Source organism: Lontra canadensis, unplaced genomic scaffold, assembly GCF_010015895.1.
Source record: "Lontra canadensis isolate GAN:19392208 unplaced genomic scaffold, GSC_riverotter_1.0 scaffold19, whole genome shotgun sequence".
In the NCBI taxonomy this organism is placed as follows: domain Eukaryota; kingdom Metazoa; phylum Chordata; class Mammalia; order Carnivora; family Mustelidae; genus Lontra; species Lontra canadensis.
The window spans coordinates 21,853,692-21,866,536 of NW_022631013.1; the positions used below are offsets into that span (position 1 = coordinate 21,853,692).

The 12,845-nt window shown below is 47.1% G+C and overlaps 1 protein-coding gene across 10 annotated transcripts in view; it reads left to right on the forward strand.

The window, feature by feature from the left end:
* ZNF462 (zinc finger protein 462) overlaps positions 1-12,845 on the forward strand; it is a 144,282-nt gene that overhangs the window by 107,642 nt on the left and 23,795 nt on the right. For all 10 annotated transcript variants that reach the window (XR_004383044.1, XR_004383043.1, XM_032860780.1 and 7 more), the window contains exons 8-9: positions 2,310-2,577; positions 4,471-4,607. Coding sequence is in view for 8 of the 10 variants with exons in the window: in XM_032860780.1 (XP_032716671.1) it covers positions 2,310-2,577; positions 4,471-4,607 (405 nt within the window). In the remaining 2 variants the exon portion in view is untranslated. The remainder of the gene's footprint in view (positions 1-2,309; positions 2,578-4,470; positions 4,608-12,845) is intronic.

Below are 12,845 nucleotides of genomic sequence, written 5' to 3' on the forward strand. Positions count from 1 at the left end.
GAGCTTCCCTTTCTTGGAATGCTTTCCCTCACCACTTCTTGCATTTCTGTTTCTTCAAGTTTCATGTAACATATATATACCAAAGTTAAAATTTAGAATTCGTTTTTTGAGATGGATGGAATGAAATGCAATAGACCCTAGAGACAAGACAAATGTGTTAAATCAAAGAAGACTCCCTTCCCTTGGAGGGAGTCTCCCTAAGAGATTAGTGCAGGTGTGAAGTTGGGGTGGATGGAAGGTAGGGGGAGATGAATTTACCTGGCTTATGATTTGAGTCGGAACAATGGACTTTACGCTTCTATAATAAAGGGATCGAAACTGTCAGGGGCCTGTGTCTGAGGTGACCACCAGCCTCCATGCTAGCCTTCAGGACTCACTGAGTTGGGTATCGAGTCTTGGAGGGAGCTGGTAGCTGCTTTTGGAAAAACGGACCGTTCCTTGGGACGTTCATTTTGGTTTCTGGGTAGATTTGTAGGTGGCCGAGAGCTCACAAGGAATAGGACCTGGCTTTGGCCTTGTTGGTCCCAGAATTTCAATCCTGCAGAGCAAAGAGCAAACAGGAGGACAGGGGCTCATGGGGGAGGCTGGCAGAGCAGTGCCCAGCCCACGGCTCAGGCCTGTGTTAACAAGAGAGGGGGACTACACCTTGCGCTTCCTTGTGCCTGTATTAAGCAGAAACTAGTATTGAGAGCTTAAATAGAAAACATCTTGAACAATCCATGAGGTGGTAAACAAACCTGCTATTGAAAGGAAGAATGAGAAGTTGACAATTGCATTATTGTGATCCTGAGTGGGTTCATCAGCTAGGGTTGAGGAATAAAGAAACCAGAGATAAAAGACTTGAGTAAAATGAATTCGGTTGTGTCATTCCTTTCTTCCTTTGTCTTCAGTTTACACCTGGTAATGAACCCGTGGAGGCTCAGAGGTATTGTTCAAGTTTCCTTTTGTTTTATTTTTGTGTGTGTGGCAGGTTTGTTTACAATTTCCAAAGGGGTTTTTTCTCCATCTTGAGGAATACGAATTGAGGAGGGGGAGGAGGAGAACAAGAAGGGAAGGTATTTTAGTATTTTGAAGACAGGAGGCGGCCTCACAATCAGGGAGGCTGCTCTGGTTTTTGTTTTTCTCCTCCAAGAGGCCAACGGGATGGATGGTACTAGTTTTCATCAAATACGGGTTTTACAGAATTCCTCCGTGTCCTGCCTCAGGGAATCGTGCTTTGGAAAATGAAGTGTCCGTCAAATCAGGAGGAGGCTTGTACAGTTTCTAACCCCTTCCCCCCTTGCTTTTTGAAAGGCTTTAAAAAAAGAGCCCTTTGTTTTCTTTTCAAGGAAAGTTACACTGAAATTCATCTGAGGGGTATTTAGGACTCCATTCGTGTCATTCATAGGCGGCTGTAGGTTATACAGGACAATGTTGTCAAAAGCGTAGCCTCAACATTCAAAGCAGCGCGTTGGGAAAAGGTTCAAGACCTTTCTCTCCTCTCTTTCAGTTTTTAAGAAACCGAGATTTTTCCCACCTCCCATCTAGATCAGATTTCTCCACCACATTTCTCCACTGGAGCTTCTCAGGGTTAAGATTTATGGCTGTCATTTCCGACATTTTCCTCCGGATTGCAAACTTGAAAATACCTTTCAGGGAAACTTATTTGGAATTTCATTTTAATGGGATTTATGAATAAATCTCCATCTTAATGCTGACTAAGCTTTAAACATCCATTCCAGGAGAACACTATTAGATCTTTGTATTTTAAATTTTAAATCACTTGACTGTGAAGGCATAAAACATTTTTATATTTGTGAGTGCCATGTGCTCGAGCATTTCTGTTAAAGACCTTTTGGTTGTGGGGGTGGGGATTGGCTTGAATGATTCTGGGCTGCAGAGGAGGACATATGACGTCATCGACTTTCCTTTCTCACCGCGGTGCCTGTGTACTTGCTGTGCGTTTATTTATCTCACCTATGGGGATGGGTGGGTGCTCTGTGGCAGCCCGTTACCACACTGCCGTTTCCTTTAGACCACAGTTGACTTTCTTCCTTCACTTTGAAACCTGTCACCTCAGAGTTTTATTTTTAAATGCCGTGAGCCCTCAAAGTCAGACGAGAAGAAGCGACACTTCCTTCCTACCTGCCTTTCCCCAGATCTGTGTGGTAGGATGTAAATGAAGATGAAAGGTGGATCGTAGTCATCGTCTTTAAAAAAAAAAAAAGAAAGAAAAGAAAAAACACTGCAGACTAATATCGGGGGTTTTCAGGGGTCAAAGCTCCACTGTGTTCTCTGTGTCCGGTGTCCTCTTCCCCGTCTGTCCACAGACTCCTCCTACTCCGAACCTCCAGATGTTCAGCAGCAGTTGAACCACTATCAGTCCGCGGCGCTGGCGAGGAACAACAGCCGCGTCAGCCCCGTGTCTCTCTCCGGGGCCGCCGGGGGTGCCGAGCAGAAAACCGAGGCTGTTCTGCACTGCGAATTCTGTGAATTCTCCTCTGGCTACATCCAGAGCATCAGACGCCATTACAGGGACAAGCATGGTGGGAAGAAGCTCTTCAAGTGCAAAGACTGCTCCTTTTACACAGGCTTTAAGTAAGTGGCGTGAAGAACGGCCTTGAGAAACAAGGTGGCTGCACCTGCTCCGCCCCTCACCACACTCTTCCCTCCATTCTTCTGGGGAAGGCTCTGCTCCAGTGGGATCTTAGAGGGATCGGGTCCAGTCTTCACAAAAGGAGGCTAGTTCCACAGGACTGCTTTGGGGCTTGTGGAAGGGGGTTTGGGAATGAAGCAGTCGCTGTATCAGAACAAATGAGTTTAAATGTTAGAGCAAATGGGCAGCCAAGAAGTGTCAGAGTGTGGTAAGGGATTTCTTGGGCCCAGTGCATGAAGCGATGAGTGTTTTTTCCTGTGGAGGACTATCTTCCCTTTTTTAGATTTGTCTTTAGGGGAAAAAAAAATCTGTGTTTCTGAAAGCAAAATCAAAGCCAAGAGAGAACATCCAGCAATTATGATTTCCCTGCTACCCTTACAGAAAATTCCTATTTCTCAAGATCATATTGCTGAGAGACCCCCAGAGAATCAAGACTCCAGCGCTGTGAAGACTAGAACTGAACAACTGTAGAGAGATTGTTTCCGATCCAGAAACAGATAATCCAAAGCCACCTTTGTCCCTGTGTGTAACAGAATCAGTGAGCTCAAGGAACAGAGTGCTTCCTGTCATGTGCTCTGGACGCTTCTGATCTAATCTCATTCTGTGCAATGCTGCTTAGTTTAGTGGTTATAAGTGCAGAATGAGGAGCCTGACTGCCTGGGTTTGACCCCCAACTTTGCCGAAGGCTGGCAGTGTGACTTTGGACAAGTCCCTAAGCTTCTCTGTGTCTCCTGGTCCTTATCTACAAAATAAAGATAGTAATACTACCTCACTTATACAACTCGTAGGAGGAATAAATGAACCAATATATCTAAAGTGCTCAGAATAGTGCCTGGCGCAAAGGAAACACTAATAAGCATTATAATATCATAGACAGCCATTATAATAATATATTAGATGGCTATATTACAGGTGTAAAGCTATTATTATCTCCTCCTACTGTAGTTAGTACCTGAGCCATAGGCCACTCTAGTACTTCAAGACAGGCTTCATGGCCAACAAAAATCAATCGGAAGAACAAGGTTCTTTTCCACCAACACCTTAGTTGATGGGATTCGATGGGAAATGTGTTACAGCTCTGACTATTAATTCAGTTCAGTTGTTTTTCAGATAAATATGTATGTGACCTTAGAATTGAGAAAAGGCTAAAGACCCAGATAACAAGGGCCCACTGACAGGTGTACATGTTTCCCCAGAGAGAAGCACTTGAGTTAATAAGAAGGGGACCTTGCCCCTTAGACTCATGGTTTCATCCATTTTTATGAGACACCGAAGGCTTTGTAAATGGTGAAGTTTTGAAAAGGATAGAGGGGAAGGCAACAATAGCCTTCCGCCTTCAGGTTGGTACAACCGCTTTGAGTTTAGTTTAGCTGATCTTTAGCCGCCATGACGTCCCAGCCAACTTGCCGTCTCCACCCTGACCTGTGCAGAGTCACGTAGGCAGCTGGGAAGTCCACGTGACTCCAGTCCTTCTCCTTCCACGCACAGTGAGAACCTCTTTCTCTTAGGGACTTTGGCTTTTTGCTTTTCATAGGCAGCTTCTCATCTTCTAGAATAAAGTGTTTGGGGACGTCCAGTTCTTTCCAAAGTAAGCCCTGACCCCAGCCAAGTGGCAGAAATTTTCAAAAAGGAAGTTAGCCCCACACGACAAGGTCCAGGTAGTGCATGAGTGACCAAGGAGCTCGTGGTCCGGAAACATGATGAACGACTCTGGTTTGGGCCCTCAAGCCGGGGGAGTCACATGCAGAAGCCTAGGTAGGTAGCCCGCAGGAGATGTGTGAGCGACATGATCCCTTGTCACACTCCTCACCTGTCTCCCCACACCTCTCTCCCAGATCTGCTTTTACTATGCACGTGGAAGCTGGGCATTCAGCGGTTCCTGAGGAGGGCCCCAAAGATCTCCGCTGTCCTCTCTGCCTCTATCACACCAAATACAAACGCAACATGATTGACCACATCGTGCTGCACCGAGGTAATCTTCCTAAATGTGGTTTCCTTGGGGCGTGGGCTGTGGGCGCCATTTTAGGGACGCCCCTCTCGAGGTGGCCGCTTTGCCCTGGTCCCTGGTTCCTCCCCTTGTCTCCAGGTAGGAAATCACAGTGGATGACCACAGTGACAGCCCATGATAAAAACCCCTTCCTGCCCCAAGGATCTGCTCTACGTGGAGGGAGGCAAAGGTGATGGGTTGGGCAGTGAACACTTCTGGGCTTCCCAGCGTGAGGGGTTGTCACATTCTGATTCCTCTGCCCTCACCACCTCCCTGAGGAAGGAGTGAATGGGAAACAGAGCGGACGGGTGAGGATTCATTACAAAATGTGAGGAGCTATGTGGTTGCAGGCGATTCACTGGCGGGAGCCCGAAATGATTTCCAAAGCAGAGCGTGGAGTTTCCCGTGAGATGAATGGAGAGAGGAGAAAGTCTTAAAAATAAAAGGGGTCTGATGTCAGATATCCCAGAGGCTTCGGATTTAAGTTCTGGTTTTAAAGCCTCCGGTATTGGCCTGCTCTCCGATCTGTTAAGAAGAGAGGACGGTCAGGCCTACGAAATGATGCGCCGAGGGTCTGGTGCGTTCCGTGGTGGATACATACTGGGTGTTCTGGACGTGTGGCTTCCTGTTGATAAACAGGGATGGTTCTTTCAAGTCGTCTTTGGTTTTCCTTTCAGTTGAGTTTACTCTTGGCCAATTACAACACTGTTAAACAACAGGCTTCCTCTGCATTGGAAGGGAAAATATGTTTATGTAAAAACTTTGTCCAAAGAAGATTCAAGCCAGAGGTAGATGGAAAAAGATGACCAGAATCCTGATTGCTAGTCTCTTGTGCGGTTTCCGTCCACTGATCTTACATCTTTTGTTCGTGCCTTCCCTCCCTCCTCGTCCCCCTCTTCGTTCCTTGGCCTCTAACCTTAAGAGGCTTTTCCACGCTTGCCACGTGGGCCTCAGAAACTGTGAGTGTGTCTTCTGCTGTCCTGCTGAGATGTCACACACCCTGACATGCTGGATATTTTTGGAGCATTTTCAAAAGTGTCCAGCATATCCCCAGCACCACTGTCTTGGGCCATTGCATTTTGTGACATTTTGCCCATCTCTGCTGCACACCCCGTGGAAGGCTCCGTTTAGCGCCCTCAGATTTCCTTCCTGCCCAGGCCACTCTGAGGAGACATGAGGTCGCTGCTGGCTGAGACGTCCACTTGCAGGATGAGAGAAGCAGCGTCAGAACACGGAGGCAGGAATTCTTGGCCAGAGTGGTCCCACCCAGGGTGCCACGTCAGTTACCTGGCTTCTGGTCCCCCAGCCCACGTGTGGTGGGGAGAGGCCATGAGTAGTGTTCCTGCTGAGCAGACAGAAATGATGAGACCTCATTTCTGTGGTCAGTTCCCCTGGCTTCCCATGCTGCTGCCTGGTGGGCTCCAAGCTTCAGTGACTAATGAGCTGTGGTTTCAAGAAAGGTATGTGTGTGTGTGTGTGTGTGTGTGTGTGGAGGGGGGGACACAGAGAGTAAATGCTAAAGCTGAGAAAAGCCCTTAGAGTGCTACCCTTGACACCGAGTCACTCCTGTCCAGCAGCACCGTAAGGGCTAGTATTATTACCTGTGTTCATGCATCGCGTGCATGAAATGTGAAAATGAGAGAAATTGCTTTTCTTGGATTCAGTGTGGTTACTCGTGGCCATCTCGCAAAGGATTTAAGGTCTCTTAAAGATACTTGTGCAGAACAGTAGGATTAAAACAAATGGGAAGTTGGGGCAAATGCACACTGAGGAGAGACCAGTCACAAGTCCCCTGGCAGTACAAGGATGCTCAGTGACAGTTTGGGGTCTGGTGAGTGCTGTGAGGTGTCGTGCGCCTATTGGCCACGGTCTGCAGGTCTGCTCAGAGAGCCCAGCCTCCCGCGGGGGAGAAGAAAACGGAATCTGTTGGATTTTGGGTGTTGGCTAGACTCTGGAAGTTGTGTTCAGGAGATTGTCAGGAATCCTAGACACCAAAACTTGAGAGGAATTTCTCCGAAGTGGAGCGTGTATGACCCAGTGTGTATGATCCCCACCGCGGACACAGTGGGAAGGTGTACAGGGACCGTGACAGCGGGCCGGTTGAACCAGGGTCTCCCGAGGGCTCACGGAGTAGTGAGTCAACTCCGGGCCTCTGAGCCCGGGACCCTTCCGTCATACTGCCCGTTGGTGGTTCCTTACAGTCTCTGCTGTTTATTTATAGAGGTCATTTATGTTAAAAGAGCCATCTAAATCTATAAATATCATCCTTATCAGGGTCGGAAAGTGCACGATCTAGAACGAAGGGGCGTTTGAGGATCAGCAATAATAATGACAACATTAACAACGACAGATTACTGTCACTGAGAGTTGACGAGGACAGGTGCTGTACTAAGTGAGTCCAATATGTCATTTTATAGAATTCTTACAAAGCCCTATATGGTGTGGGTATTACTGTTATCCGCCGATCACAAGGGTAAAAGGTTCAGAGAGACTGAGTGTGACCCAAGATCCAAATGACTAAAAAGTGACCCAGTTGGATCCAAACCCAGGCTTGTCTGCCCCACAGCCCATGCCTATAACACCAGGCATCGCTGTCTCTTCCCTGGGAGGGTGGCTGGTGTCACCCTGTTGAGCATTCTCGTGGCTGTGGCAGCTGGGCCTGAGGATGAAACCACCTGTGGGGCTGGAGGTCAGAGTTGAGGACCACAGGACCACAGATGGCCGAGAGTCTCAAGACAGCCATGTCTGCCATCTGTGTCCTGGCCTGGCTTTGGTGTCCATCTCAACCCAAAATGGCATCTTAGTGGGAAGCTGGTCTTGACGAGTCAGGAGACAGGGCTGGGTGTCTGCCTTACAATTTCAAGTTGGGGTTGAACTCAAAGTAACAAGAGGTGGCTCTTCCTGCACCTGGGCTCTCCTTGCTCTGGGGATGAGTAAGCATCTTTGGTCTCTAGGGCCTGCAGTAAGAGAGCTTTCTGAGGCTTGGGTTCATTAAAATACTTGGGATGAAAGGGAAGAAAAACAACTTCTGAGCTGGCTTGGTACTGAGATACTGCTTGCAAGAAGAGTTTCCTTAGCTTTTTATCCCAACAGGATGATATATTTAAATAGGGAGGAAAGGGAGGGGAGTTCATTTCATTCATGGGAAATCTGAATGAGAAATGATCATGGTTTTATGTGGGCTGTGGCAAAAGAGCATACTGTGTGTCCATGCATTCAGCAAGAATTCATTAGTTGCTTGTTTTTTTTTTTTTTAAGATTTTATTTATTTATTTATTTGGCAGACAGAGATCACAAGTAGGCAGAGAGAGAGAGAGGAGGAGGAGGAGGAGGAGAAGGAGGAGGAAGCAAGCTCCCCGCTGAGCAGAGAGCCAGATGCAGGGCTCGATCCCAGGACCCTGGGATCATGACCTGAGCCAAAGGCAGAGGCCTAACCCACTGAACCACCCAGGTGCCCCCATTACTTGCTTGTTATGTGCAGCACTATGCTAGCTTCTTGGGCAAGATAAGGTACATAAGACCCAGGACCCTCCCTCCTCAAGGAGATGAAGCATGTGCATAAGTCTCCGTGATGTAGTGAGTGATGGGTATTTAGGAGATTCACGGTGGCAGGTGTATTTGTGTTGGGAGTAGAGAAAGGTAGTGTGGAGGGGTGACTTTCAAACTGAGCTACGATGATGTTTAAGAAGGCAAAAAAGTTTGAAGTCGGGGCATGTTAGTTTCCTAGGTAGCTTAAAATAGCAGTGTACTGTCACTGCTCTGGGGCCTAGAAGTCTGATACCAAGGTGACAGCAGGGCCAGGCTCCCTCTGAAGGCTCTAGACAAGAATCTTCCCGTGGCCCTCCCTCACTTCTGGTGGCTCCCACCATCGTTGCCTTATAGCTGCATCATTCTGGTCTCTGCCTCTGTCCATACATGGCCGTCTTCCCTTTGCATGTCTTCTGTGTGTCCTCTCCTCTTCCTCTAAGAACACTACTCATTGAATTTAGGGCCCACCCAAACTACTGTGACCTCATTCTGACTAGTTACATTCATCTGTAAGGACCTTATGTCCTAATAAGTTCTCATATCAAGGTTCTAGGTGCACATAAGCTTCTGGGGGACACTATTGGACCCACTACATGAGTGGAGAGGGAAAATTTAGATCATTCAGGTAGGTGGGAGCAAGATGTGTTGACATAGTGGTGTTTGAGTGTTCTGAGTGAGACTGAAGGGAATATAGGGGACAAGACTGGTAAAGTGTGTTCTGGCCAACTTAGGTAGAGCTTGAATACCAGGGTAGGAGTTTGAACTTTATTCAGTAGGCAGATGGGAAGCCAGGGTACCTGATGAATACCAATTTAGGAAAGATTGAAGCCAAGGATTGGTAGACCCATTTCTCTCAGGAACTTAGGTCTGATCAACATTTGGTGAGATTGGCCATGATTGGACCAGCTTAAAAAGGAAAAAATTAAGCCCTAAGATTTTTGTTTAAAGGAAAAGGTTGGAGGTAGGGCTTTTGGTGGGTTTTCATTCAATGCAACAAATATTTATTGAACATTCACTATAATGCTAGTAGCATTGTTTTAATCCCTAGGGACACAGCCATGAAGAGTCAGGCAGTCTGTGCACTGAAGGAACGTGAACTTTAATGGGAAGAGAGACCATGAATAGGGAATATTTTCATGAGTACATTTCCACTGAGTTTATCACCATCACTGGAATCACGATGCCTTGTGCACAGACAGCTTTGCTTGGATGTATCTTGCACACCTTTGGTGCACCTGGAAAATTGGGTACAGATTGAATTACAGTTTTGCCAGATATTTTTATTTCTATTTCTGGAGCTGTGTAATCCCCGATGCCGGTCTCCAGTTGGCATATTAAAGCTTCTGCTCCCCAGCCCGTAACCCCATATATGGGCAAATACTGAATTTAACTGAACCCTGCAGGTGGGCGCCTTTTGGGAACAAAACTAATCTCCCTTAATTTACCTGATCCGTATCGTTTTTCTTAAGGAAAAAAAAACCTACAGTGAGATTGCCAGTCTTTCATTTTATTCCATGAAATTACACATTCCCTTCCATCCCCACCAAATACTTTTGCCAGTTAGAATGAGAGGTGTGGTTCCTGGCTTTCTCTAATTTGACAGTGGTAGCCTGGCTAACGTCAGAATTAGTAACTTCTTACCAGGAGCTGTTGTCCTTATGTTTGTGTGTGTCCATTTATGGTCATGTTTTGGAATCATTGTTTTTTAGGAACTATTGTTCTTTTCCTAATGGCTTTCTAGTACTCAGCTTTTGTCACTTATTTGGCCTAGAGTAATAGGTGGGGCTTTGGTTTGGCCCAAAGAGGGTCTCAGCCCCAGAGCAGGATCATTTGCATACGGAGTTTGTTGGCGTGAATGACTTCCAGATCTCTCCCTGCTTCCTTCAGACTTGGCACGTTGTGGGAAGGAAACCCAAGTGTGCTGTGGTCTGCCTTTCAGGAAGAATTTTTACTTGGTGACTCTGGACTCCACAGTGATGTGGTTTTTCTGTTTTGAGCAGAAGTGACCCTCCGCCCTCCTGGTAGTTGGAATTCAGCCGATTTTTCCACTGAGCTCCACGGGAGCTTGACAGCACACCCTTCTAGGCTCTGTTGCGCTTGGGTTCCCACAGGCTTCCGTGGGGCATTCCTCCCGGGCTTCGTGTCCAGCTGCAGCACCAAGCAGCCTTTGAGTAGGAAGAGATGAGAGACACAGTCTATCTTGTAGTCAAACTGGTGAAGTCATAATATTTTTGCAGCCAGCTCTGGAAGCTGAGTCACAATGAGTGTGATTCAAGCCTTGGTTTCTTACCCAAGGTAATTTTGAGAGGTGTGAAGTCAAGAAAGACCCACAGTTGTCGCTGCCTCCATAGAAAAAAAAAAAAAAAAAACCTGAGCCCTGGGCTTCTGTAGCCAAGACAGGGCTCCATCCATACCTGGAAACATTCCAGTCTCTAACTTTATGTCCTTGACTTGCCTCAGTAATGAATAACCTCATTCAGAAAGCACTGTCAGTGATTTGCCCACCTTTCCAAGTCTGTCTTGTTTTTTATCTTGGTCGTGTTAGCCTTGTTTTCAGGAAGAAAAATTAACTTTTTTCCCCTAAAATGAATATCTCAGTAAAAATCCACGTAGCCCAGAGACTTGGAATGTTGGGGATGTCTTCGTTTGGAAATGAGAAGTCTGATGTTTCAGAGTGAGTAAGCAAGCAGGAAGTTGCCTCTTACCTGATTCAGAAGATACTCGAAAGAAGTTCAGCTAGAAATGGTTGCCTTAGATATGTCTGTAGCTCTTGAACTCTTAATCAATTAGGAATTAGGGCTCATCAGTAAACGGCATGTGGATCTAATGATCCAAGAGACTTTTCCGGGGGTGAAGGAGAGGAGGGCGCTGGCACAGGTCAGCCAGGAGACCTGTGCTCCGAGGTCACAACTTTGTTCTGAACCAGAGGCGTGACTTTGAGGAAGGCATGCAGCAAGCCAGTCCTCAGCTTCCACACCAATAAACTAAAGGTAATAAAACTGACTTTGCAGAGTCTTTCGAGAATAAAAATTTAACCATGAGTGTAGAATGCCTAACAGTGCTTGAAACAGAGTGAGCTCCTGGTAAATCGCCATGGTCACTTCCATGAATCATTATTATTTAAACTCCAGGCTATTTTGAGTGCTCATGACTTTGTTAAGATTCACTTAGACCTACATAGTGAAATGGGAAACTGCAAAGAAAACTAACTAAGGTGGTAGAGGAGTTGAAAGGGAGGCCTGTAAAACCCCAGTCTGAAAGCAGCAATTCTTTACGGGGAGAAGCGAAGACTGGAGGCTGGCCGCACGGCTGTCTCCAAGGTGCTAGAGGCATCATTACGGGGGCTGTTAGACCAGCTGTGGTCCTTCTCCACGGCGGTCGGCAGGGCTGGAGACAGAGTGCACGCAGCAGAAATGACACAACCCAGAGTGGGAGCCAGCACAGAGCAAAGGGGGTTGCAGTGTCAAGGCGGCAGAAAAGTTCGTGGGAGCACTGCCCGTGAGCCCCGGAGGCATTGGGCCCGGTCCCAGGGGTTCAGCCTGTACCCATCTCGTGCTTGGGCGCCGGCTTGCACCCGTGTCTTAGCCAGAGCGGCTGGAGGTAATGCTGACACTTGGTGTCGAGTAGTGGTCATCAGCCGGAGTCAGGGTGCCTTTGTCTGGAGGCATTTTTGGTTGTCACCCCTGGGGAAGAGGGGTGCCAGGGCAGGTCAGTGGAGGCCAGGGACCCTAGTGAACATCCCGCAGTGCAGAGTACAGCCCCCGGAGTAAAGCCTTTTCTGGCCTCAGAATGTCAGGAGAGCTACTGTTGAGAAGCCCCGGGCCCCAGGAGTAGAACGTCATGGCCTGGGCTTTCTCAGGGCTCCGGCTGGCTTATGCCAAAGCATTTTTTCCCCCAATTACACCGAACCATAGAACTGAATGGTTAGAAGACTGTTAAACATTTGCTATTCTAAGAAAATGTGTGGCTTACATTATAATCATGTGTTTCTTAGCTGTCTGCTCTACTTTGGTTTAAAAATATTTATATTGCTAAATAAGCGACTGACTCTTTGTATAGGGAAACTAACATATGCATTAGAGCTCTGGGGAATATGTAGCAGACACCGCCTTCCACGCTTCCTCTGGCCAACTTTGCGCTAGCCAGTTAATCGCCGTATTCAAGGACTCCCAAGGCAGGGACTGCCCCGCAGTGAGAATGTGGTCGCTGAGCGTGGCTTTGGGTGGGGAGGATTCCCCAAGGGCCAGCTCCAGCCAACAACAATGGGAGGGCTCACAGGGAGAGCTGCATCAGTGCACAAAGCACTGATGTCTGGAAATGTTGCTACTCAGTGACTCTGAGAATAAATCACGCTTTCTTGACTTAATAATACATTGCTATTTCTAAATAATATAAGTATATGTTGTGTGCGTCCATTTGTAAACTTCCAGAGTCTTCTGAAATCCAGACACAGCATGAAAACACACGCTATATTTGATCCTTGCATAAATAGCACAGATTTTAATTTTATCCCAGTTATGGATATCTGGCGCGTGCACCGATACTCTGGGCAGACTGGTGTGAAATTTAATTTGAGCAGTTAAACACAAGGGTGAGAGAGTGCAAAATAAACAAGCACACGCATTTCCAGCCCTACAGCATTTGGTATGTTAATGGGAAAAGCACCCAAATCCTCTCTCTCTTTTATTTTTTCCC